We start from the raw sequence: 26,274 nt of genomic DNA on the forward strand, positions 1-26,274 counted from the left end.
GCATTTAGCTTTTCTGTTCACTAGTTTTTCCTGCTGTGAAGGGGGGATTCTGATATTCAACAAGCAGAATACACAGGAGAAAGCTGCTCTGGGTGCACTGCCCACTGCACACCACGGCTCATATGTGCAAAGTCTTTGTAAAAAATTTCCAGTAGTTTGCACTGTTTTGGTTTTCAATTTAATTTATTAAATTTAGGAAAGATTGAGTTGATTTTTTTTTCTTTTCCTCTTCCCCCCACCTCCATCCCCTTCCTCCTTCATTATTTGGATGCTTAATTTAGGAAATTCAAGTTCTGTTGCTTTGAGATTTAGAATTTGGTGGATAATCAGCTTCAGGAAACTGATGCTCTGAGCATGACAGTGATGTCTACCCTACATTACACTGGGACCCAAGAAATAAGAGACAAAGAAAATAGATATGAATGGAGTTTACGACTGACTTCTCATAAGATATCAAGACAAGAGACACTTATGTTATATCAGTACAAACGTCTGCACAGCCAATAAACTTCTCCAAATAAATGTTTGTAGACTGCTGACATAAAAAAATAAAAAAGAAGGGAAAAAAGAATGCACAGAAACTGATTTTCTTTTATAGCATGGAGTTTTTTTCAGTATTTTCTTATCAATGCCTGTATACTTGAAACATCAGAACTTTCCTGTCCAAGACTCCAGGTCTTCCTTAAACTGAGCAACACCAACATAATTTCTACACACTTGGAAATCAAAACACTTTTTTCCAAACCCAAAAGCAAGCATCCCAGCTGATCAAGACAGAAGACTCTCCTCAAAGAAAGAGAAAACATATTAAATATATAAACCTAAGTGGATAAGTAGATGGGTAGGTAAGTAGGTAGATAGATAGATAGATAGATAGATAAAACCCAAAAGCAAGCATCCCAACTGTTCAAGACAGAAGACTCTCCACGAAACAAGAGCAAAACACATTAAATATATAAACCTAATTGGATAGGTAGATGGGTAGGTAGGTAGATAGATAGATAGATAATTTTGTCTGGAAGGCTATGAGTTAATAGTCATATGGTTCTTAGAGAAGAGGAGAAAGACAGTGGCACACACAAGATCCCAGTCCATCACAAAAATAGGCTCTATGTAAAAATCATGTTTGCTTTCTTTAATCTTGGGGGTAACTTTAGGATTACATTTGGCTCCACTATCATATCCTTCTAAAATCCTTTTAAACACTTGTCCTTGGACTGCTTTCATGGCTCTGATGTGTGAAAAAATTACAAAATAGCATGTAGTGAATGTAAAATCAGAGACATGGCAAGGTGATGCCAGTGCAGAGGGACTGCAGTTTGGAGTGGTGGAGAACATGGCATGGACAGGCACCATCTCATACCCAGAACCTACACTTGTGTGGATTTCCACGCTGGAGCATTTCAGAGACCTGCTCAGTCCGTTTTCTGCTCTAACCATCAATCTGAACAGCCTGAGGCTGAAGCACAGGTCTCCGAAGACAACGGTGACAACAGCGTCAACGCTTAACCCAAGTGAGTGAAGAAACAGAAGCTTTGATAGGTCACATAAATACTTTGGAGGTGGGTGGGTGACAATGTGTAAGCCATAGTGAGAGCTTTGGAAGACTTCCCTGCCGTCCTGCTGAATTTAGCAGTGCTCAGACTCATCTGCAGCAGAAACGTGACCTCCCGATTTAGATCGCACAGCTCTCGAATAATGCTCCAGGAATAGGATTCACACTCCTGATCCAAGCTGATTTGGGGTAGGGATCTGGACATTCTAATTGCCCACAGATAGTGCAAGAAAGAATGAAAGAACGTTCTTTTAATTAATGACTTCTGGCTATGTCAAGACAACTTTGTAAGTCCTACTGAGAAGGTAACTCTGGTGAGGCAGAACTCTCAGGAAAGAAAACTTCACCAACACAAACATCCCAGAAGATACTCAATGTTGTGTTTCATTGAAGAAAAAAACAGAGAACCTGACTCACTTCTTCGTAAATACAGCAAGCTAGAGTTGTATGGCAGGGAAACCATCAAAAGTCTGTGTTTCATTGAAGAAAAGAGACAGAGAACCTGACTCACTTCTTTGTAAACACAGCAAGCTAGAGTTGTATGGCAGGGAAACCATCAAAAGTCTAGGCTAGCCTAGGAGTGAATTATTCCCAGCCAAGTCTGTTCTTTCTGAATTTTCTCAAGATTAATGAGCAACTCTGCAAGTGGCCACCACATACTCCTCATTTTGCAATTTCTGGGGAATACCCTGTCTCCGGTGCTGTTGTTTAATTATAGGCTAGTAAAAAAAATATTCCAAAATTCTCTGAGAGAGAGGCCAATAGATATATGGAAAACACATGAATATGCAATTTTAACAGCTGAAACTATATATATCTGGCAGACCTTACCTAATGGTTCAACCAAATCCCCTTGGCAAGCTTATGCCAATGTTATTTTTACTGTTTCACTGGTTTGTTATATATGTAAAAGAATAATATTTTATCCGAGTTTCAAGGCAGCTGGTTCATTCATGATAGGCCCAAAAGGCAGCTTTAAAAAGGACAAAAGTAAATTATTTTGTATGGAGTAGCCAAGAGTCCACTCAGAGGCAACTATTTGTATTTCTCACCTTGAAAATCAAACAAATTGTCAATCAACAAGTTACCCACAACTGGAATTTGAAATGGTAAATTATATTTCTCTGACAGACACACTGAATTTCACAGTAGAATGATTTCTTTTTCTTTCTTTCACAGGGACGAATCCAAAAGACATAATGTGGGGAAAATACAAAATTATACTTTGAAATATTTGGAAAATGCAAGTTTACAATGGCAATTTATTCTGTGTGTGCCTGTGCACCCACACAAGCACAAACTCATCTCTTCTGCTGGACTTGCCTTCATCTGTATTTGCATCCAGCTGTCTTCCTCACAATCACCAAAACAACAGAAATTTGTTGAGGATGACACACGATCGACAAGGAGATTTTAGTCATGGCATCAAATTAGAAAATTCTCAATCCTGACTAAGATGCAGCTTGGAAACGAGCTGCCAGCAACACCCTCTGAAGCAGATGGTTCCCACCACTTGGAATGCTCCTTTCTGTGCACTCCAGTGACTCCTGAAATAACAGAGCTCTACAGAACGGGGAGGAAGATGAGTGGAAAGTCAGACAGTGCTGAGCTCCACTTAGCAGCCTCTTAGCAATGGTTTGGTCAATGCTCCTCTGCCCACTTGAGAAAAATCACTGGCAGGTCATCGCTAATGACACGTCTTTATCCTATCCAGGGCTGTACTACAAACAACCATTGGATATCTTTCAGCCAGTGTGACTCAGACTTGTTAAAAAAGGGATACCAGAGCAGGATGTCATAAAGAGCAGGCCACTGGCATAGCTCAGCATAATTGAAGCAATAGATGGAACAGAATCTATTGTACAAATTGTCCAATAAAATAAATTACTTATAAGGTGTCTTAAAACATGCTGGAAAGTTAGGAATCTTGAACAATATCAGGTGGTGAATAAGGATCACAGTTTTAACAGTTTGGATGCTTGATGAAGGGCATAGTTTGCCAAGAGTTGAGGAAGGTTATCAGTTACATGACGTTTTTAGAATCAAAATCTCCTGCCTTTCTAAAATGTTCTTTCTTTAGGCCATGAGTTACTGAGAACAGTGAAGGAATAGCTAAATAAAATGCTAAGGATTTTGCTCCACAGGATGTCAAATTAGATTATCCACCCTTTAAAGCTATAAATACATGAATTATTACACTTGTTTTACAAATGAGAAAACTGAGGCATAGACAATATCAAAGGGCTTTATAAATGTGAGCGACTCAATAACATTCTGCTATTGTTTATTATCCATATTCCTGTTTTTAAATGACAGAACGTAGGCACATAGAAATGAAATGACTATCTAAAGTCACACCAGTCTCCTCCTTTAACCTGATAAATGGGTAAGCAGGCATGCCATTTTGACATACTAATATATATGTTAAGGTATTAATTTCCCATACATCTTGAATATATGGATCATTGGGGAGCACTTTCTGTTGAAAACAGCAACAGTCATATTTTTCTCACTTGAAACTTTTTTCTTATTGTGATACTTACATTAAATGGAAAAAGTCCTTGTTTTTTCTCTAAGCTTGGCAAGAACAAAGACTAAAAGGCATATTAGTTTCTGTGGCAGAAAAGAGGGATTTGGGGCTGGAATACATAATGGTCAGAGCTAAGGAGGTGGGATTCCATCCACACATACTGGCCTACAGAATATCAGTGGTAAATTCCTCTCAGTCCATTCAGGGTGGATTATTTTTGGTGAAAAATTAATCAGCAGTGTTTCAAGGTATTTAGGAGGGCAAAGAAGCAATGTCTTTCCTTTATGGCTACACTGCAGTGATCAGTGCCTCTGCAGGTGTGTAATTTAAAGAGGTGCTAGGAGAAAGATGAGCATAACCAGGAAGGATACAGGGTGTATACCAAGGTGACTGTAGAGGTTGCAGCTGAATGACTGCAGAGCTGCATAATCCTCCATCAGATAACACTTGAGTTTATTTGCCTTGATTTGAACTCTCTGCTTAGAGCCAGGACACAATGTTCAGGGGTTAACAGGGCAATGCCACACAGCACAAAATAACCTGCACGGAAAAGTTTCTCACAGAATCAGGCACGACAGTCCAGATCCTGGCCAATGTAGATCACTGAAACAGCAGTGTATTCACAGAAACTCTATTTCAACCACCCAGCCAGTGCTGTGACACTGCAGCTCTCAGATCAATCCCAGCAGAACTAAGATCACCTTCCACAACACACTCACCATTCAGCCACTTGCTCAGCCTGGCTCAGAAATAATTAGAAGTTTTCTTAATGATATTGACCTGTGTCAGGAAGCAAAGTCTCAATTCATCTGTTTGCCTCCCAACCAGTGCTAATAGTCACGGATATACCAAAAAGGAAAAGTGACTGACTTATCAATATTATTTTCCTTGTTCTTGATCTAGGTCATCAAGTAGATTAATATGTAGTTGCAAGCTGTTCATTCATTGTAGAGGAGCATGTACATAGCAGGAAATATCTCCCATGGCACTGATAAACTCTCAGAGGCTATAGGCCAAGGTGTTTATGCTCCAATGGAGACATTTGTGCCAAGTACCTGCTCCCAGTGATATAGTTATAAGCATTAAACTCGAAATGTAACTTTAAAAATCTATTACGGTCTATAGCTTTTATTATTTCCAAGACGGACAACTGTGTTGGTTATTATCAATATGTTGTGAAAAGAGCTCTGACGCCTGGGATTTGAGCTGGGGGGATGGGGAAAAGGCACCCGGGAACACTTAGACCAAATGTTAACAAACTGATAAAGCGTTGCAAAAATGTTTGAGGCAAATGTTTCCCTTTTCCAGCCCCACACCAGCTTTCAGCACACCCAGCAGGAGCAGTGCGAGATAACCTTTAGCTGATAACATCTCCACACTTCCTTGCCAGGATCTCTCTTTGTGACTAGGATGGCAATTTTTCCACTCTCTCCATTTCTAAGATCTTCCTTCCATACTCCTCTCCTGATTCTGTTGTCTATATGGATGTCCCACAGACTTACCCAACCATCACTATCTCTGAATCCACTGTACCTGCTACTGACTTTTGACTGTCTTCCTCTTTGCTTTGTGCTCGTGACTTTGCCATCTCCTTCAAGAACAAGTCTTCCTCACTTCTGTGAGGGAGGAAACTGGGTTCAGAGACACTAATTTCTCTCTTGGCATGGAAGTTTTCCTCTTTGTTGCCAAGTTCATCTCAGTGGAAGGTTCCTTGCCTGTGGCAGGGGGGTTAAGACTAGGTAATCTTTACAGGCTCTTCCAACACAAACAGTTCTGTGATCTTTTTGTTGGAAGCATCTGTCACAAGATCAGATTCCTTTTTTCCTCCCTCAGGTTTTCCCTCCTAGCTCCTGACCTTACTTTTGGTTGTCACAGGTGTACCTCTTGGTGCAACTGTGGCACAAGGGCCACCTCTGGCTGGTGGTCCCTGTCAGCACACTTGTGTCCCCTTCCACATAATGAGGGGAGGGGAAGGAGAAATGGGAAACTCATGATTGCAAAAATCCTTCCAGAGCCAACATACACAGAGAAAAATGCACAGAAACAGCCCATATATGACAGGTCACAAAGTAAAATCACCTTAAAAGAAGGAAAAATATTTCTAGCACATTGACACACTGGAAGTCAGAACACTCTTAAACTAGATTTGTATTTAAATTGCTTTGGAGGACAAAGACACAAGATATGTCTTCCAATAATAAGTTACTTTTCTGACCACATGAAAATGTGTGGAATGTCAACAGCTGTGGGTGTTTCAGGCTGTTTACCAGTAAAATGGTTTTTGCACCCACTGTCATGTAGTGTTACAGCTCTTTAAATGGGTGAACTCTTTGATGTGAATCCTGGGGCAGCAGGAGCCACATAAGACAACAGAGAAGAGTTCAAAGTTTCGGAGACCTAACACAGAACCAAACCCAAAAAAGTTGTGATTTCTGGAACTGAATAATTAGGCTTGTAGTTTTACAAGTTGAGCTGCAGCCCACTTCCCCCATGAAAGAAAAGAAGCAGTCTCAAAGCTGCATATTTGGATTAGAAAACATTTACATACACGGCCCTGTTATTGTTCATTGCTATTAAAAAAGTAAATCTCTGCTGTTAAACTCACTAACACAACTTCATTAGGAATTATGACAAAAAATAGATCCAGTCAAGAAAATATTTGTGTTTAATACAGACTCAGTCTATGACGCTCTTATGGCCATACAAATGTTTTCCTCTACTAACAGACATAATGAAATTTTTATACTTTCTTATGTTCAAGCTCTCTATAGTTTTAATATTTTGAATGAAATTTATAATTCCTTTCCTTCACCAGCTGATACAATAAGACTAAAATAAGCATTTTTGTAGCTCAATGAAAGAAACAAGTGATAGTTAAACTTAAGAAAACCACAAAGAAAAACAACTTCTACAGCAAAAATAAAACACCAAATGTTAAAAAAACATAGACATCAGCAAAATTATTTTCCTACCTTGTTGTGACATAATGAAGAAAACAAAAGTCAGAATGCAAGTTTTGATTAAAAAATCTGTCAGTTCACATGTAATTTAATACAGAGTGACATATACTGCTAAAAGGTACATTTTAACATTAAAGACCAAAACTCCAATGATTAATATTACAGTGATGACAGAATGGGAGTGCCATATTTTAATCCACTGTTTATCTCAATGGGGTAATTTATAGATCACTCGGCATGTTTTAATAGCAGGCATAAAAAGGTACTCTCTAATATCCACTTGCTTGCAAGACCTGACATTTGGAGTTGCATGTTCAGAAAATACCAGCAACTGCATTTGTTGGACATATATACAAATAACCAGTCATCCCACATACAGTTTATAAAAAGTGATCTATTAATAACAAAACAGCTCGGGAGACATGCGGCCTCTTAATATTCAGGTAGAGTATCAAGTGTTTAAGTTAAAATAAGGGCAGGAGCACAAAGAGTGGTCAAGGCATTGATTTGGCTGCCAAATATAGTTTTTACCATCATAAATCTCTGGCTGACAACTGCACAAAGGCTGCTTTACCTAAACCCTGCCAAGGAAGGGTGTTTGCTGCCGGATTGCCTGATAGTCACTATGACAACTGATGCCACAATTAGACAAGTACAATCCCACTTTCAAACAGGCACACAAGTCATTAATTCAGCAGGACTTTTGTTGACAATATGTTATGAGGGAAATATTTAATGCAATTCCGAGGCTGATATATTCTCCTGTTATCTGTAGTAAAATAAATTGCAAGAACTGATGAAAACAACCATTTAATTAGTCTAAAGTGAGCTGAGGAAGCTATCCTGAACATTTTGGTTTAATGAACTCACAGGTGCACAGAGCTCCTCAGAGTTGCAGTAGACGGTTTGAAGAGCATGCTAAGAAAGATGTCACATTTGGGGGGACAGCAAAAGAGAATAAAATGTTTTGAAAAGACAGCAAACAAATTGCCTTCCCAAGTCTCCTATTCTGTGAAGATATCTATGAGCATCTTTTCCCCTGTGTGAGGGAAAAATCTCTCAAGGGCTCAACAAGCTGATCTGAGCAACTGCAGAGGAATAAGACTCTGATCACCACTACAGTGACAGTTTCCCCACCTAGGAGAAGTGAACTGACTTGTTTACAAAACTATTTCCCACTTGATCTGTTCTTTGAGGCCACTGGGAAGGTCATGAGGAAAGTGAAAGAGTTGTAGGGGGAGGAAAATGCAGAATGGAAACAACAGAATTTAACACTCTCATATAACTGTGAATGTTAAACTCAAAGAAAGGGCTTGGGGGAGTCAGGGGACAAAGATCAGTAAGACATTGACTCACATTCACAGCAGTGACGGGGGGAGCTCTGAGACCCTCTGCTACCAAAACTCCCTGAGATGTCCTTTGCATAACCCATTTATTGCTGTAAAGCAGTTCCTCTGAGGAAGGTGACACCAAGGCAAGAAGCATTTGACATTTTTGGGCTTGGATAGCAGGAGGAGGGTGAATTGACCTTGACTTGGGCAGCAGCATGGTCTGGGCATGACCTTGACTGGGGATTCCAGTGAACAAAAAAATGCTACATGTAGATGCTGATGGTGCACTTAAGTTGAAAGAGAAGAGAGGTTTGGTTGCTGGAGCTGCTCAAATCTCCAGGTGATGGGCACTTTCCAACCACTCCTCACCTGAATGGGCTCAGGCAGAATGGCCAGGAGGTGGGCAATGAGGCCATTTTGCACAGGGCATCAATGCCCTTATTTCTGAAGCTGCTGAAAGGAAAAACAGCTCTTGGGCTGTTGGCTGAGGGAAGCACTTCTTCTGGTTTTTTTTCCTGGTTTTGGCTGGGGTAGAGTTAATTTTCTTCCCAGGAAATGGTGCCGTGCTGTGTTTTGGGTTTAGGATGAGAATGATATTGGTAACACACTGATGGTTTAGTTGTTGCTGAGTAGGGCTGATGAAGTCAGAGACTTCTCAGCTTCCCATTCTGCCCTGCAGGGAGGAGGCTGAGGGCTACAAGGAGCTGGGAGGGGACACAGCCAGGACAGCTGACCCCAACTGGCCAAAGGGATATTCTAGACCATATGGTGTTATTAAACTGCCTTTTTAAATGGTTTTTTCCTCAACCCACAAATTTTACTTTTCTTCCAATTCTCTTCCCCATCCCACTGGAAGGAAGCTCTGTGGTGGGTCTGTTGCTGCTGGTTAAGCCACAAAAGGCATCAATTAATCATGTCCCCAATAAATACTGCTGCTCACTCTCTACCAACAGTAGCACAGGCACAGTTATGCAAAACTGTGCTGCTCTCCACTGCAGCCATAAACAAGCAGATGAGTTCCCAGCATTTTGGTGTCCTTGAACCTTAAAACTGAAGACAAGAACACAGTCACCCAAAGAAACCTGATCTAATCACTCAAGAAAATGATAGTACAGATGATCTTTGTTTGTTCTTCCAGCCCCAGTCCTCTCTGCTCCCTTCCATACACAGGAATCACTGCTCTTCTCCAGCTTTAGTTATCAGTTGCCACATAAAGACAGGAAATGAATTATTTTATTAAACTGAAAGTACAGTGCATTCCACCCTATATCAAAGTCTGTTACTAAATGTTACCTGTGATCCCTCTAATAGACCAGCTTCTCAACAAACAGAGGAATCTGTTTACAGCCACTATGGAAGATGGGCACAAGAGCCCCAGGAAAGCTCCATTGTGCCCCTTAAGTGGAACTTGTGAATAGCTTTAGAAAAAAATTACTAAAATAAAGCAGTACTTTGGTGTGTGATTCCCTAAGACCAAAACAGGGTGTCTAGATGCTTGCAGCTGCTTCTGTGATTCACAAGATTGAGCAGGACTACTGTGTGCATTATAAAGAAAATCAGATAGAAACCACACTATGATAAACAACATTAGTCATGCTACTTTCCTCCTCACATTATGATGCTTTTAGAAATCAGGCAAATATATATCATTGCAATTTCACAGGCAGACTGGTACAGAGAAGTTAAATGAGTTACTCAGGATCAAAATGTAAGAGGGCAGGTCTGCTTCTCAGATCCCCCTGCTCATGTGGAAGAAATGTGCCTGGAGTTGGACTCCAGTGGTCCTTGCACGTCGCTTCTAACTCAGGATATTCTAGGATTCAATGATTCTTTCTCTATCCAAGTTATGGATTAGATCAGAATGATTGATCCTGTTAGGTAACAATAACCTGGTATTTGCAGGAGAATATGAGGGATGTGTTTTACCAAAAAATCTACGGTTGCATGAAAACTTCAACTTCCTTTCTAAACAAAATTCTGCACATGCCACTCTCCTTCAGGGAAATTTAGCAAGAGCTTAGTCCAACTTCATTACAATTAATAAGGCTTCTGCCTACTTAGAACCAGTCACAACCATTTTCTCCTTTGCCTCTCCTAATTACTCCTCATGCTGAAGACTACAAATAATTCAGCAGCTATTGGTAGAGGAAACACACAAAGCTAAAACTATTGCACTAAAATAAATTTCCATGTTCTTATGCCTTGTGGCACTAATGGATGCTTGCCTGCAGGGTTTGTTTTGTCAGTTTTAATTTTAATTAGGAATTAACTCTGCAATGTGTCTAGTTTCCTCACCCCATTTTTTCCCCCCGCTGGATTACATTTCAGTTGCATCATGCCTCCTTCCTAAGCCTTCTGGAAGGGCTCTGCACACTTAATGATAAAGATTCCAGTTTTCCACTCTATTTCTTTCTCATGTTTGATTACATCATCCACTTCTAGATAAGTTTGTTTGTTAACATAATGACATTACTGTTCAATTTTCACAAAGCAATTAAAGACGTGTTTAATTTGAAGAATCTCAGTTGTTTTATTGTCTGCAATTAAGTATATTAACTTCAGTGGGAGTAGTAAATACTAATAAAAGTGCTTTGCTGAGCGGAAGTCTTCCAGAAGGGCATATAGAAAACACAACTGAATACTTTTATGTAACAAATTCATCACGATTTTGATGTATACAGGTTATTAGAGTAATGTCTTTTAAACCAGAAAGAATCCTATATTATAGCAACAGACAGCATTTTCACTCTCCACCAACTTGGCTACAGAAAATACATGCTTATTTTGAATAAAAACTTATTTTGTTTTGCCTGGCAAACATTAAAAAATAAATCTACTCTAATTGAATCAATAAAGATCCCTGCCCAATGCATTACTAAGTAGCAATATCCACATTTTCTGTTCCATGGGATTAGTTTACTGCTCTTTCAGATGAATGCGTGATGGCATCGTTAGTGCCAAATTCTTATGTAAGAGTTATTAGATATTTAAACACCGATGTTTGAGTGTCCATTGTACACTTAAAATAGATGACTGTCAGCTCTTGTAAACTCCAGAGCAGAGCTGAAACATTTATCTGATCTGAAAGCCATTTATTGAAACTATATTTTCTGCCTTTCAAGTGGCACTGCTATTATATAAGGGGAAAGCTGGAACTAACACTGCAAAATCCTAATGATCCTCGCCTGCCTCACACAAGTCCAGTGGACCAGATCCAGAATTCATGGGAAGTGACAGGTGCCTGTCAATGCCAACATCAATGGCACTGGGCGGGAAGGAGGGTAAATGACAGTGATACAGGAATTTCAAATGGATTAGTGGACCCAGACACAGCTTGATGAGGGAAGGAGTGATAAGAGTGACAAGGAAGGTCGCCCTGCTCCCTTGGGTGATATTTCTGGCCCCTGTGTTTTAGGGCTGCAATGTGATGATTTTGCTGGCAGGGAGTGGGTTTCTGGAGGAATATTATTAAGTTTTCTTTCTCAGTGCTGGTTGTTCAGTGCCTGTTTTTGTCATTAAAGACCAAAGGGCTGAGCTGTGGTGGGATTTGACACAGAGTCCCACTGTCCCAGGTGACCTCTTGGTCAACATCACTGCTTAATTCTGCAAGATCAGTACTTTCAACATTTGGATACTTGAGATTTCCTCAAGGCACTACAGCACTGCATGTTCCAGTATTTACTGAAGGAATATATCAGTGTTTCTGTACAGCCACCCAACATGCAGAGCTATTAAAAAATAATGTTCATGCTGCTTTTATTTTGGTCTATGAATAAATATACTCTGCAACTTCCTTCCAAAACAAATGTCTTCTCTCGCAAGGCCTGCCACGTTATGTTGCATCTCTGCACATTAAAAGTTAAAAAATTATTTATCCTGAATTGTTAAAATTTTCATTAATGGCAATTTATGTCACTCAAAGAAGCCTCCTTGGGAAGAACATGGCATACTTGTACAGACCCATTATGAGAGTTGTCAGAAACATTTGTCCTTATGAAATATAAATAGACAGTATGTTAGATGATTTAGTGAGGGATCTCTTATTTATTTAAAAACAAACATGTTTTTTTCATTTCTCCTTTCAGGAAACCAGGTCATGTAGATTAGACAAGAAAGATCTCAGGCTAATGATAACACATCTGTAAATATTTTCTCAAGAAGCTTATCCATCTCTCCAAACAGCCCAGGCACTGACCTACTCTGGGGCAGAAGGCATCACCTGAGTCCTTCTCCACTTCTCCCTGAGCACACACCAGGGCTCAGTGAGGCCCCACTACATCACCTCCTTCCCTGGAGGTTTGATTTCCAAAGCACCTCACTGGAACACTTCCACCATTTCCCCAATACTTGCAGCTCTTTGGAGCTGCCTCCAAACATCAGGTGAATTTACCCCTGAAAAAAAAAAAAAGAGTTGTGTTGCCTTTGAAATAGCCCTGGGTGGGTAAACAAGGATATTTCTTTGTTCTTGCTGATAACAGCTAAACAAAGATGTGCGCAGAGCTCCACAGTAATGCTAAACTTCATTTTCCACAACTGCTGAAGTTCAAAACCAGAATCCATTTCAGGTGGACATAAAAATCCAGCCCAATATTTACTTGCCACTGGATACAAATGTTACCTAGTGAAGTCTGCACTAGTGTCAGAGAGGTGGATAAATCCTTCAACTTTGTTAAATGTGGAATAAAGGAGAGAATAACTTGAATTAAATTCCTGTGCCCACTTGAAATGATGTCTGGCTGTGCCTCTGTACCTGTGCCTGATTTTTGCATGAAAATATTCTCTTTGTCCCTATCTGGTGTTCTCCTTCAAAAAGGAATTGAGTTTAAAAAGAAGGCAATAATGTAAGATTTTTAAGCAAACAGTTCAATATTTCCTTTAAAATGTTCTCTGTATTCAAGAGCACTTTGATTTCTATCTTTTTTTTTCCCTCCAGGCTTTGAAACTGTACCTCTTTTAAAAAAAGACCATCCCTGATTTTAGTCTTTTGTTCCTTTATGAGCTTTGTCCCTGACTTTTAAATGTGGAGAGAGTTGAGAGGCATGTTGTGAGAGGAGAGAAAATAAAAAAAGTAAAAAAAAAAAAAAAACTTGCAAACTGTGTTAAATACACCTTTTGTTCATTACGTTTAATATAACATTCACTATGAAGATTGATATTGAATTATACATTAATTTTAATGCTAAATAACTTTTCTATTTAAAAACCCCTTAGTTTTCTTATAATGTACAGTAATTAAAAAGTGAACTAAAAGAGGCAGCAATAAATCAGGGTGCACAATGCAGTAAAAATATTATAATTAATATTTAACATACGTTTTGATTACTTTTAGAATAAGTACAAGAAATATCAATTAGAATATATATTCAAACTTTGCTGCCTTTTCCCCATTATACTCCGGAAAGGGGCTATTTTTAATTCTGGATATTGCATACAAAATAATACATAGTCCCTAATTAAATATAAGGCTGCAATTCAATCGAGAGTTTCTGCTGATGTCATAAATAATAAGAGCACAGCTCGAGGTATCAATGAATGGCAGCCAAAGCCCGAGATTGAATTACAACTTCAGCATTCAGTCTATGGAACTGTATTGTTATTTGCAATAGATGGAAAATGATTATTATTATTTTTTAAATACAGACAAAAAGAAGGAAATTTGAATTCAAAATCGGTGACTCGGTGGTGGAAGATTAGAAGTCTTGTGATTAGAGAACACAGCTTATTGGAAATTGAAATGTACAAATGTGCCAGGCAGCAAATCTGTGGTTGAGGCTAAATTCTGCCTTTTGTTTGTTGAATTTTTGAAACCTATGGGCAGCTCATTCCAGAAAAATCCAGCGTTGGTGTCAGTATCAAGAGTTTTGCCTCTCCCTACCCTAAATGTGTCCAGCAACCATCCCTGGAGCTGCCCAGCTCTCAGCTGGCCTGGGGCTCCCAGCAGGGAGCAGACATCCTGGAGGAAGAAGGTGCTGCCAGGGTGAAAATCAGTGACACCAAGTCACCTCAACCCTGCTCGTGGAAGGAGCCTTCCACCCCTGTAGTCTTTTACCCCCAGTGGGTTTTCTGCAGAAACCCCAATTATTTATCATTTCCATTCAGAATGAGTAAGGGCTGTACACTCATGTGGACATTTTCCCCAAATAAATGACCCCTTAATAACCAGAAGGATTTTTATTTATGTAACATATTGGATTTCAGTTATGTTATGGCAGCAGAAAGAAGGTAGTTAATCAATATGAAGGCTTGCTTTCAACAGATTGCACAGCACTCAGCATGACAAGATCCCCTTCTGCTACACCATAGGTCACTCATTTGTATTTTAGGGCCATTTTTCCATGCTTAGCACATCCATCCAGCCATGAGGATGTACACCTCTCCGTCTGACTCTGGCAAGCAAAAAGTCAACAGTTTAAAGGTGCTAAAGTGCCACGAGTCCCGAGCAAGGTGTGAGACACAGCTGTGATGCCACAGAGCCTAAGCCACGTTGGTGGCTTTAGAGGTGTTTGTCACCTCCTTTCTGCCCAAACTCAAGGCATCACAAAGTCCCTTCTCATTGCTGCCCCCCTCCCCTGTGCAGGTTCAATTTGTGCAGATAGAGGGGAAAAATATTTCCCCCAGCCTAGGGAAAAATTAATAATGGTTCTGGCACAGAGCCTGGTCTGTTTGCCCTGTGATACAGACACATGAAGCTGCCCTCCTTTCTTCCCTGGGCAAGGGTGTACTGAGGGCTAGACCCCAACTTTTCAAGAAAAATAATTTGATGGCTTATAGCTGGAAACACTGTGGCTCCCTACATCTCACATGCTAGCTTCTGACACAGACTGGCTGTGCCAGAAGCCACAGATTTTTCTTTTCAAAAGCAGTATATTGCTGTCTAGGAACAAGTATTTTTGTCTCATTTAGGCTAAGAAGAACAAAGAGCCAAGAGGCCCTGAAAACATGCAATGAAGCCCCTTGGAATACAATTTCTCTTTGTATGGTACATTTTACTCAATATTTAAATATCCTATTGTTCTTAAACACATAAATTTTATTGCCTTTTCCCTAAAAAGAGCCATTTCCTAAAGAGTCTTAAACTATACAATAACAATTGTCATGATAGCCTGTTTATGCCTTCCAGGTGATTTTTTGAAGGGCAGAAAATATATGTTTCTTTCGGACATTTGCTGTTAGCTCCAAACCTGTAGAAATTTTGATGGTCACCTTCATAACATCTGAATAAGGATTTAATTGTGCCTGTAACTGACCATACAGACATGGGCCCATGGTTTTCAAAAAAGCTTTGCTCCTGGTATAAACAAACCTTGAGAAATCTTGTGAAAGCAGACAAGGGAACAGTGAAAACAAGGTGCAAAATACTGAGATGGTCCTTCCTAACACACAATACATCTCAATGCTTTTTATCAAGACCAACATGAGCAACATAATTTACTGCTAAAATAAACCTGCCATAAACACAGATACTTGGTATTGCTGATAAACAGGTATTTCAATTTGTAAAGTATATGCTTACATTGGTATGGGGAGATGTTAGTCCCAGGGTGATATTTAGAAAACACAAACAGCTGCCTCTGTCCCCAGATGCACATAATGAAGTAATAATAATCTTCCTCCATGATAAGCAGCTATAGGTGTCTTAGTTACCTCTTTCCTGTGTCTCACTTGACTCTGAATTTATCAGGATTTGTTTTTTTCTTTTTCAGCTTTTTTGTTTTGGAGATGATTTCATTAGGGCTAAGAAGGTTAAGTTCTAGCATCTGTTGCGTGACTCTTGAATTTAGACTTTTCTAGGTTCTTTGAATAGTGAAAGGCAAATCTTTAACAGCCACACCTCTCTCCATCTCCTCCATCCATCAGTGACTCCCTGACATATCCAAGAAGCAGTGCCTGGAGGCAGAGGCCAAGTCCCATCTCTGCCAGCTACAATCCAAACTTAACCCTACCTGCACTCAGCGCCGACCTGCACATGTGGGGTTGTGTCTCCAGCCACTGCTGCTGAATTTGGTCCAGCCAGGGCCACATCTGCAAAACACATCAGTAGGAAAGAGGTGTTAGATGATAGATTCTGTGGCTATTTCATCTCCAGATGGAAGTAGCTCTTCAAATAAAATGCCAACAGAAAAATCAAGCAAAATAACCCAGTGGTTTGCTGCCCTGCAAATATTTGGTGCTGCTTTGGGATGACAGACCATTTCTGTTTGGAGGAGGAAGGGCTTGGAGACAGCAGCATTTTATTTGTCTCTCTGCAAGGTGGACATGGGATAACAGGAGAGAAGGTAAAGGAGGGGATCTGGTGTATGTGACTGGGTGTCAAGGACAGCAGATTTATTCTGAGGGCAGGGAGAAACACACACTAATCCAGTGGTGCAAATTCGTGGAAGGGTTTGGAAATCTAGAGGAAAAACAGCCTGTCAGGTCCAGGCTGAACTCCTGGGATTATGGTGAGTTTCTCTCTTACTATTTGTTGTTGTCACCAAAATACATCTGCTGCTTTATGCAACTGAGGCTTCCTATGAAATGCATACATAGGCTCAATGATTCTTATAATTACAGGCTGAAAAGAACTTTGCATATTCATGAGTATCACACCATTTGTCACAGCTGTAGACCTCCAGTAAGCAATGCCTGTGATTAGGGTTTTGTTCTTCCCAAGTATATATTTTTCCATGAACCCTTATTGGTTCTGAAAAGTTATGATCTTAACTCTCCACTCCTGTCAAACACAATTTTATTCCTTTTTACTGCCAGCAATATGAATGAATTCCTGCTTCCACAGCCAACATCAGGACTAGCCGGAACTGGAATTTGCATTGATGAGGCAGTATTTTATTTAACTAATGTAATAACCTACAAAAATCTATAGTTGGAGTGACAACAATTTTATTATCCCAAGTAAAGAGCTGCCCATTCATTTTCTCCTCTGTGATTTAAGACACTAACCTCTAGACCTCCCTGCTCATAAACAAACAGGTCTTGCGGACCTTCTGAGGTTCACAAAAGAGGTCAAATGAAATAATAAAGACCTAGTATGCTACAGGATGTACTAACCATTAAGCAGCAGATTAAAGATTGAAAGTTTTTGAAAGCTAGACAGCCAAGTATGAAATCTAACCCACCCCATGGACATTTCAACATAAAATGGTAGTAGAAGTGAGAAAAGTAGACTTTTTTCCTTCTGAAGCTATATTTTTCTAACACAGAAGACAGAGAAGTGTAATCAGTCATGGTCAAAACCCTGCCAGTGAGTATTACTTATTTAGCCTCATATTCCAGGTGACTCACAACTTGTCTACCTGCCAACATCTGAAAATAATAAGTTATAGTAAAGTTATTAACTAAAACTATGTGAACTTTGAAGTAGCTAAACCTAAATTAAATATAAACATACAAAACAGCCTGGGGCTAATTAATCTAATTTGGTCTCAGCCACCTCACTCCATTTTTGTTTGTTTGCAGTTGTTTTCCCCCCCTTCCTCCTCCTATGTGGTCTGCAGAGAGGGATGATCTCAAGGCTGGTCAGGGGCAGAGATTGCATCTTTCCGCTCCTCCGATCAGAAAAGTGCGGTCACTTTTCCAGGAAACCACTCTCGACAAAGAGCTGGTTTGCAACAAGCTCATCTCCCTGGATGTGCTGGGAAGGAGGGCAGCTGTGCTGAGGCAGATGTGTGCCAGCTGAGAGCCCAGCGCAGGGAAGCCTCGTGCCCACGCACCATGTGTGGCTGGAAGGGGAAGCCCATCCTCCTCCTCCTCCTCGCTGTCAGGTATAAATTGCGTGTTGGAGGTTTTGATGACAACATGGTGCTCCCTCCAGGAGCTTCCTCAGAAAGCTGAGCCTGAAAACAGCACCAAGGGAATCACCTCTTCCTTGTTTTTCAGATTTTTTTGGACACACTGAGCTCTTTTACCACTGATGAGGCTGCTCTGCCATCCTAGGCAGGCGGACAAAGTGCCTGAAGATTATGCAATGCTCAGTGTTTAGAGAGCTTATGTTGGCCTGGCCATTTTTAGTATTTTAGAGGTTTTAAACTGAAAAAACTGGAGGGGAAAAAAAAACATGCTAAAAATAAGCCCTTGATTAGGTGTGGGAAAAGTGAAGATTCGAGGAAATCTCAGGGCTGCAGCCCCAGCACGAGGTAACAATAGACTAGAAACACAAAAAAGTGTCAGTGCAGTTCGCTTGTAAAAAGAGGAAAATGCACAATAGCACAACAGTGAGTTCACCTATTATATAATTGGAGGTTGTGTGTACATGTGCAGACAAGACGACAGAATAAAAAGCCTCCTCTAGGAAATTCAAAACTTGGCAGCTTTGGCCAGGTAGAGTATGAGGCGGGTAGTGTCTAACAACAAAAAGAAACAGTCTGTAACTAAGGTTTGAATCAAGCTACAGCTCTCCTTGCTAAACATCAGCCAGATTTACTGCTGCAAAACCCATAAAAACAAAGGGAGAATAAGTCTGGCACGAGAAATAAGGCACAGAGAGAGAAAGGCAGAAAAGGAGACGCGGCATTAAATAGACCAAGGCTGAGTTGTGCATCTGATTTCATACAAGGATAATTTGGAGGGCTATGCATAAAGCCAGAGGATTTCCTTCATAAGGAGTTTCCATATGATCTGAAGTGCATTTCCCAGGGGGCCAAAGGAAACCCAACCTGCCAACAAGGAGGGAAGTGAAGCAGCTGCTGTACCCTCAGCTCCACCAATGCTTTGCTTTGGCATCTGGGTTGGCTCCCCAAAGCTCTCCTCTTTCCCATCCCAGAGTGTCCACCCTGCCTCAGGGAGCTACTGGGATCTCTAGGCTTCACAGATTTTGTTAACAGTACAGCAATCCTTGATTTGGGCTTGTTTACAGGGATTTTCCTATCCCTTAGAGCCTAACTATATACAACTCTCTTGCTAAGGTACATGAATCTACACAGAGCAAACAGTGATTCTGGTGCTCCTACTGTAACAGGATGAAATGTTTCAATCAAAGTATGCCATACTTGATATTTTCCAGGGGAGATGGCTCTACAAAGATATCACTGACCATTTTGGTAGAAAGGATCTTGACAATCTTCTCTTACAATCACCTGTCAAGTCATTTCTACCCCAAAGGTATCACAGATCTTCTCACACTTACCCATATTTAAAAAGCCAAAAATACTTTCCTTTACACAAATTTAGAGTATTAATAATCCTCTCCTTGTTACCCCTCACTCCTACTGCTACTTCTCCTAGGGTTCTCCTGCTCATTTCCAACTCAATTGCCACGATCCACCTATATGCATTTTGGCCACAATAAAACTACAACCAAATCCATCATTTAACTTGTTTCCTTTTCCATATCCACCACAGCAGTCACAGCTCTCTAAACGTTTCATCTTTCTAGACTTCAATGTTTACCATTTCAGGCCAGGTCCTACAGGTATGTAAGTACTTTGCTTGTAAGAGCAGTCCCACCAAGGACTATTTGTATGCATCAAGGTATCACAGGTAGCATTGTTTCCATAAAAAAAATATGATTCCTTATGACCCTAAAAGGCATGAATGTATGGAAGGACACTGGCAGAGCCCAGGCCAGCAGACAGACCCTAACTTATTTAACTTTTATAAATATAACTAGTCATGTGTTCTCATTTCTAATTGCCTAAATACATTTGTAAATTTATCCATTAATACCTGAAGTTTAAGCTTTGAGGGCATATTCTCAAGAACAACTTCCTTTAGATCTCTCTGCAAAGATACCACTGTTTTCAGGAGAGTTAATAAAGTCCTAGCAAGTGCAGAATATAAATCCATACCAGTGAGGGGTACAAATCTGTTCATTCCTATTCATGAACTGTGTATTATTTATACAATGTTTGTGGGCTCAGCAAAGCACAGGATATTTTTTAAATAAATGTTTATGTTCAAATAACTTTGCTAGTCTTATCTAATCTACCTTCAACATCTTAAGCGCTGTAGGTGATTTTAAAAGTTCGCAAAATATCTCTCATCTGCTTTTACACATTGGGTTTGGCAAAAACCAGATGTCTGAATATTTAGCAATTCTGACACACAAAAATTATCATGATGCCATCAAGCATCTTAAATCTTTTGCAAAAGAGTGTTAGCAATTTATCAGTGGGAGGATTTTCCTCTCCTTCTCTCTTCCTACTCAACTGACTCATTCAGCTCTTTACTGATTGAGCAGGCTTGTCCACTCCAGCACTGCAGACAAGAATTGGGCTCTTCATTTTCCACAGGGAGAGAGGGGCAAGCCTTGTCCTTGCAAATGTTCACTGAAAGTCCCCAGAGACTGCTGAGGGGTAAAGTCCTTAATATCTGCAGAGATATTAATATCTAGGCCTGCTCAGCCTCCTCATGACCACAGGGAAATGGCACAGCACTCTGGGGTTTGATTTTTCAGCTGCACCCTCACCACTGAAGCATCCTTTCTCTCCTGAATCAAGTTAAGAGTCACTCTCCTATGAAGAAAATCCATTTCTAATCCTTTACTGGTTTGTGTTGGTAGCAGCAAAATCTTCTGTCCCATCCAGAAATCTGTGTTGAAAACTTCAGAAACATAGCACAGGATAATTTTACTAAGTTTTATCCAAGTTCGTGCTTTTTTCTTTAATCCTGTTAAGTTTTGGGCCCCTCTAATCCCTGCTAGTGGCATTCAGCTCTACAGACCTGTGACACATTGTTCACATGTGCACACTCAGAACACTTTGGCAAAACTTTTGGGGAAACTTTCTGCCTGCAGACGGGAAATGTGTTCCAGTGCTGAGCTTCTACCAGTTTAGTAAGGGCTGGCTGGTGCCTTGCAATGTCACTGTCACGGCACAGCCACACTTTGGGTGTCACTGGGAGCCTGATGGATCACAGAATATTTCCCAGTGACACAATGGCCAAGGTTTGGTCTGCACGACCTTTGCATGGCTGTGACATCAAGCACATGGTTGTGAAACCCACACCAACAATCAGGCACTGTTAGTCTTGAGTTCTTCAAACTAAATATCTACAATTTTTTATCCTTTCATGTTTGAATAGAATGACCCAGTTACAAAATCGAGTGTAGGCTTGGAAGAGGAGTAGGTGGAAGGGGAAGAGCTTGATCTTGTTTGTAAGGGAGGTTACAAGTATTTGGGTGTCAATTCATATGAGAAGTTTCACTTGACATTATCTGATGTGGTCAAAATACTCAACCCTACCAGTTGGGGTTTATAATAGGAATGCCCACTCAACCTTAGCTCCAACAGCCACAATTGTTGCAATATAATACACCCTCACTGGACCTACTCAAGCTGCATTTTGATGATTTGGCTTACTGCTAACATGCAATCCCTGGCAACTCCCAGGCATCAGGACTCTCCTGATTGTTAAAATGCTCTGTCTGAACATGGCTCAGGCTTGCTCACCTCATGAGCACTGTCTTTAGAGCTACTCAAAAAAAAAAAAAAGCCCTTTTTATTTAAAGTGACAATACACAGAAAAATGAATATACTGCTTATGAATCACTACAGTGATTGTAGTGCTCTTTTACTGACTGACTGCACATGTGAAAATTACCCTCCTTGCAGGAAGGCTTTGCTGCACCTTCCAAGCCCCCGAACCCTGCACTGGTTCTTCCCACTGCTGAGCAAAGGGTTTGATGGCTTAGTGCTCATGGTGCATTGGGAGGGGGATGTGGAAGGGGTGGAACAGGCCTCTATGGTCTTTGGAAGCTGGCCAGGGCTGAGGCCACTGCATCTAAATTTAGGAGGGGTTTCACTTAATAGGGCTTGCAGCTGTGCATAGGTTGGGGTGTGAATTCCATCTCTCCCGACATACAAAACCAAAGCTTTATTAAAGAAGCAGTGACTTTGAGCTATTCTGAAGTACCCTATCATTTTCACTACCCTGTTCATCTGTTAAGGCATTTATATGACACATATAGGAAATAAAAGCCATCAATAAACCCTGTGTTTTGAGTATACAGATGAAATGACCAATAATAGGGTTAATAACCAGGAACAATGCGAACAGAACCAATATTTTGTACCAATATAGTTTCTCACAAATTAATGTTCAAAAGTATAAATTCCCTAACCACTAGTGTCAGAGCTGGAAATATTATTGCCTCTGTTTTATATGTAGGAAAACTTGGAGCACAGAAAGTCTTTGTGAATACCTAGAGCCATTCACAGCCATACCAAATCCTTACTTCAAGATCACTGTGCATAAAGTGCAATGCCAGAGCAATATTTTGGTCCTTTGGGCATTTTGGGCATGGCTCAATTCAGTGGGAACCCGATCATGACCTGATGCCCTCCAAATCTTCCACTAAGCAACCCAGACAGGAAGAGTTCAACACCACAACTTTGTTCTACTCTGGTCCAGCCAAAAATCTGCACAAGGGTAAAATCAACCAGTTTCCTAAGCCTTCACTAAAGGATAACTCATGAGAAGAGGACTTGCCCAAGTGCAAAGTATTTATTTTATAGTATATATACTGAAATTCTTTTTTTTATTTTTTAAATAATTCTATGATTCTATAGATCTTCTGTTTAAAGAGAGTTTCAAAAATATATTTTTTTCCTTTTCTCCATCAGTTTGTTTTAACTCTGTATTTGTGCGAGCCCACAGTTAAAAGTAAGAACTTGTGCTGCAATTTTAATTGAGATTTTTCTCTAAATTTATACATATGGGCCTAGTCTTGCAAAACATTTCCGCCTAACAATTCTCAGACATGACCTTTTCTGCTAAGCCACCGAAACACAGCCATGCACTGTCGTGCTCAGCACCCTGTGTCCTGCTTCTTCAGCATCCTTTTTCTTGGTCTGGATGAACGTGCTCATTTGTGATACTGCCACGGAGAACATTGCTCTAACACAAAACTAATCACTTCTCTCTTTGTGTCTCTCTTCCCATTGCCCCGTCTCTTCCAAACTAAAAATAAGTTCTTTTTGTTCGCTAAAGCCCGTTACAGCTTCAGCTTCTCTTCCCCATTGTCTCTAGTTTGCCATTAAAATGTGCTAAGTGCTCTTAGTTACACCATGACGCGGCCTCCTTTGCTCCAGTTAAATTTTCCAGCGTGCACATTTCTGCTTTTCCCCAGTCTATACCCACAGGGAGAGAAGCTCCTCATAAATACCTAAAGAGCAACCTCCTCCACTCGCTTATTTGTTATTCCTCCTCACCAGCTCGGCAGGGACAACAGGCCCAAATGAAATCTTTTTTCTCCTCCTGTGTTTGTGGTCTAATAATGGCCGTATGTTTGACCATGACTCATTGGATACCTATGTATTCTCCCTGGCAACGAGCAGAATTGCTCCGTTTTTGAGACCAGACTAGATTGGGTTTACCAAGGACAACACAGAAACAGACCAGACTTTATCCTTCTTAAAACATTTCGCCGCTCTAACTAAAAACAAGAATTGTAAGCACTCTCAGACAAAGACCATCATTCTGTTTGGCATTTCATAACACCGAGCACAGTAGAGGCCTGGCCCTTGCCTAGGACTCTGAGAAAGAGTTTTGTTATAGAAATTAAAATAAAATAAAATAAAATAAAATAACATAAAATAAAAACAATAATACAATACAATAAAATAAATAAAATGAAACAAAATAGCTTTTTGAGAGGAGCCTGTATAATAAATGCCTGTCTTTATATGTATGGAGAAACAGCCACATGCCCCCATATCTACTTGTTAGAAAAGCACACAACATTGCAAAGCCACATACACACAGTGATCACCATTAAAAGCTTTTCAATTTTCCACTTGCAGAGATGGTTCTTTACAGAGATGGAGTTGATGTAAAATAAAGCTATAGTTATTCAAAACCCACCTCTTACAATATCACCCAACTTAAGTTGTTCAAATTATCTTCCTGTAACTGATTTTTTTTTCCAATTGGCTAAAATACCTATTGTAATACTTAGCTGTGAACAAAGTGCAGAAATGAAGGGCTTTGAATTGTTTCAAATTAATGGCTATAAAGTATGACTTAAATGCTTTTATTCAAAACTAATTATTTGAGAGCAGGTATTCTTATACTTCTTTAACAGCAGGATGCAACATTTTTAGCATTATGAAAAAGAAGCTTTTGCCATGTAAACTCATGGGGTGAAATCTCATCCTTGATCTTCAAAGTGTGACAAAGAGCTATTGATTGGGAGCATATTGTCATTTAAATTACAATTAGGGATGGGTGAAAGGTGGTTATTCAACAATTCAAATCTTTTTAAAAAATGCTGTCAAGGGCAACTTAACCTTAACCTAAACACACACTTTTAAAAACTTCTGAGAGTTTCAAGTGTTTCAGAGAGCAATATGATGTGTTTAAATCAACAAATCTGTAGATTTCGAGAATAACATATAGTGCATTTTATTAATGCTGTAATTAAAAAAGCCCTTGTGGAACGCTTTCATTCCCTGTTACCATGAAACACACATTTGCTCCAAAACCGAGCGAGGGAGGTGGAAGGGGAGGTCTTTGCAATTTTTAATCAAATTGTATCGCTCAGTTCATCTTGCTAGAAGAGCTAATAATGTGATTTAAAATCCAGATCCAATTTCTACTATAATCAATGCGAGTCCTGTTCTCAGAGGAATTTGGTTATGATCTCAAGAGCCAAGTGAAGAAGACCACTAGGTGGGTCTCAGGAAAGCCAATGCAGTTTGCTGCTGCTGCTGCTGACCAACTGGCAACCTTCAACAGGTTCTATCCTCCACCCCCTCTCTTCACCGAGACCCCAGGATCTCAGCCCAGAGTCCATATGGACCACAAGACCCTGCTCAGGCACCTGCAGTCATGTGAAATTTTAGTCACTACTGAACTACCCATGGTGTGTGGGGAAGCTTGAAACTCAGTTGGATTTTGCCCAGGGGACCAGCCAAGGCAGCAGTCTCCCCTATAAACCACAAGCCCAGAGGTACAACCTGCCACTCAGCAATCTTTTGGGCCCCTGTTGGGGTCTAGATCCATGGTCTAGCTTCTGTCATGACACAAACCCAAGCCAGAGTGAGAGAACCCAGCAGTGTCACCTGGCGTGTGTTGGCAGGGCGGGCAAAGGGCCGTGCCAGCTTCTGATGGGCTTTTCCTCAATCTCATTAGTCAGTTTGAGTTCAAGCAGCTCTCTCTCCCCTTTCAGAGAGGATTATGCTGCCCTGCCAAGTTAGGAAGAGCATTCCTAGCCCTGCAGGACAAACAGCTTCCCAGACCTGTGTTTATTTTCTTGGATGGCATATGTAGCCCATTGTGTGATTAGGTAGCACAGCGGGGTTCAGAAAGTGGAATTTCCCAGAGTGCTCTGGGCTCTGGATGATCGCCAGCATCGGGATCAGGGAGGAATGTTTTCTTTCACTATACACTGGTGAATGTGGCAGAGTTCGAAAGAGATTTTGACTTTCCCCTTTAGCACTTGGGAGGTGAAGACTCCTTTTTGCCACATATACAGTGGGAACAATTTCCTTGCCAATTTATTACATATTTGGGTCCCGCTCCAATATTGCAATGAAATTTGTGGAATCTGTTAGCTTCAAGTAGATTTACATCAGATTTCCCATGGGCTTTTCTTCCCCTGGTGTGTCTGTGCTCTGGTGGAAAGGGCAGAGCTCGGAAGTGTCTACCAGATTGCCTCAGCTCTCTGTGCCCCTTGGGCAGTGCAGGATGTGTGGCACATCAGCAAGGACTGTAGCTAAGGTCAAGCTTCCCGTATTTTGAACTTGTTGGCACAGACTAGCTGCAAGAGGAGCAGGAATTATTTTGAACAAAAAATCCCACTGATCTGTTTTGGGAGTGGTGATAATCAGAACATCCTATTTAACTTTTGACCACAGAGCAAGGGAGAAGAGCCAGCAAGGTTTTAGGAGGGAGAGCTTTAATATGTTTCTTTCTTCTAATCTGTTTTCACTCTACTAAGCAATAAAAAGTTAATTTTGCTTA

At 40.4% G+C, this 26,274-nt stretch overlaps 1 protein-coding gene across 1 annotated transcript in view; it reads left to right on the forward strand.

Moving 5' to 3' along the window:
* Nucleotides 1–1,336: 1,336 nt before the first annotated feature.
* Nucleotides 1,337–26,274, forward strand: part of MDFIC2 (MyoD family inhibitor domain containing 2) — a 142,438-nt gene continuing 117,500 nt past the window's right edge. Inside the window, exon 1 of the mRNA XM_041461984.1 lies at nt 1,337–1,514. Coding sequence (XP_041317918.1) covers nt 1,337–1,514 — 178 coding nt within the window. The remainder of the gene's footprint in view (nt 1,515–26,274) is intronic.

Source organism: Pyrgilauda ruficollis, unplaced genomic scaffold (genome assembly GCF_017590135.1).
Source record: "Pyrgilauda ruficollis isolate IOZ18807 unplaced genomic scaffold, ASM1759013v1 scaffold10, whole genome shotgun sequence".
NCBI lineage: Eukaryota > Metazoa > Chordata > Aves > Passeriformes > Passeridae > Pyrgilauda > Pyrgilauda ruficollis.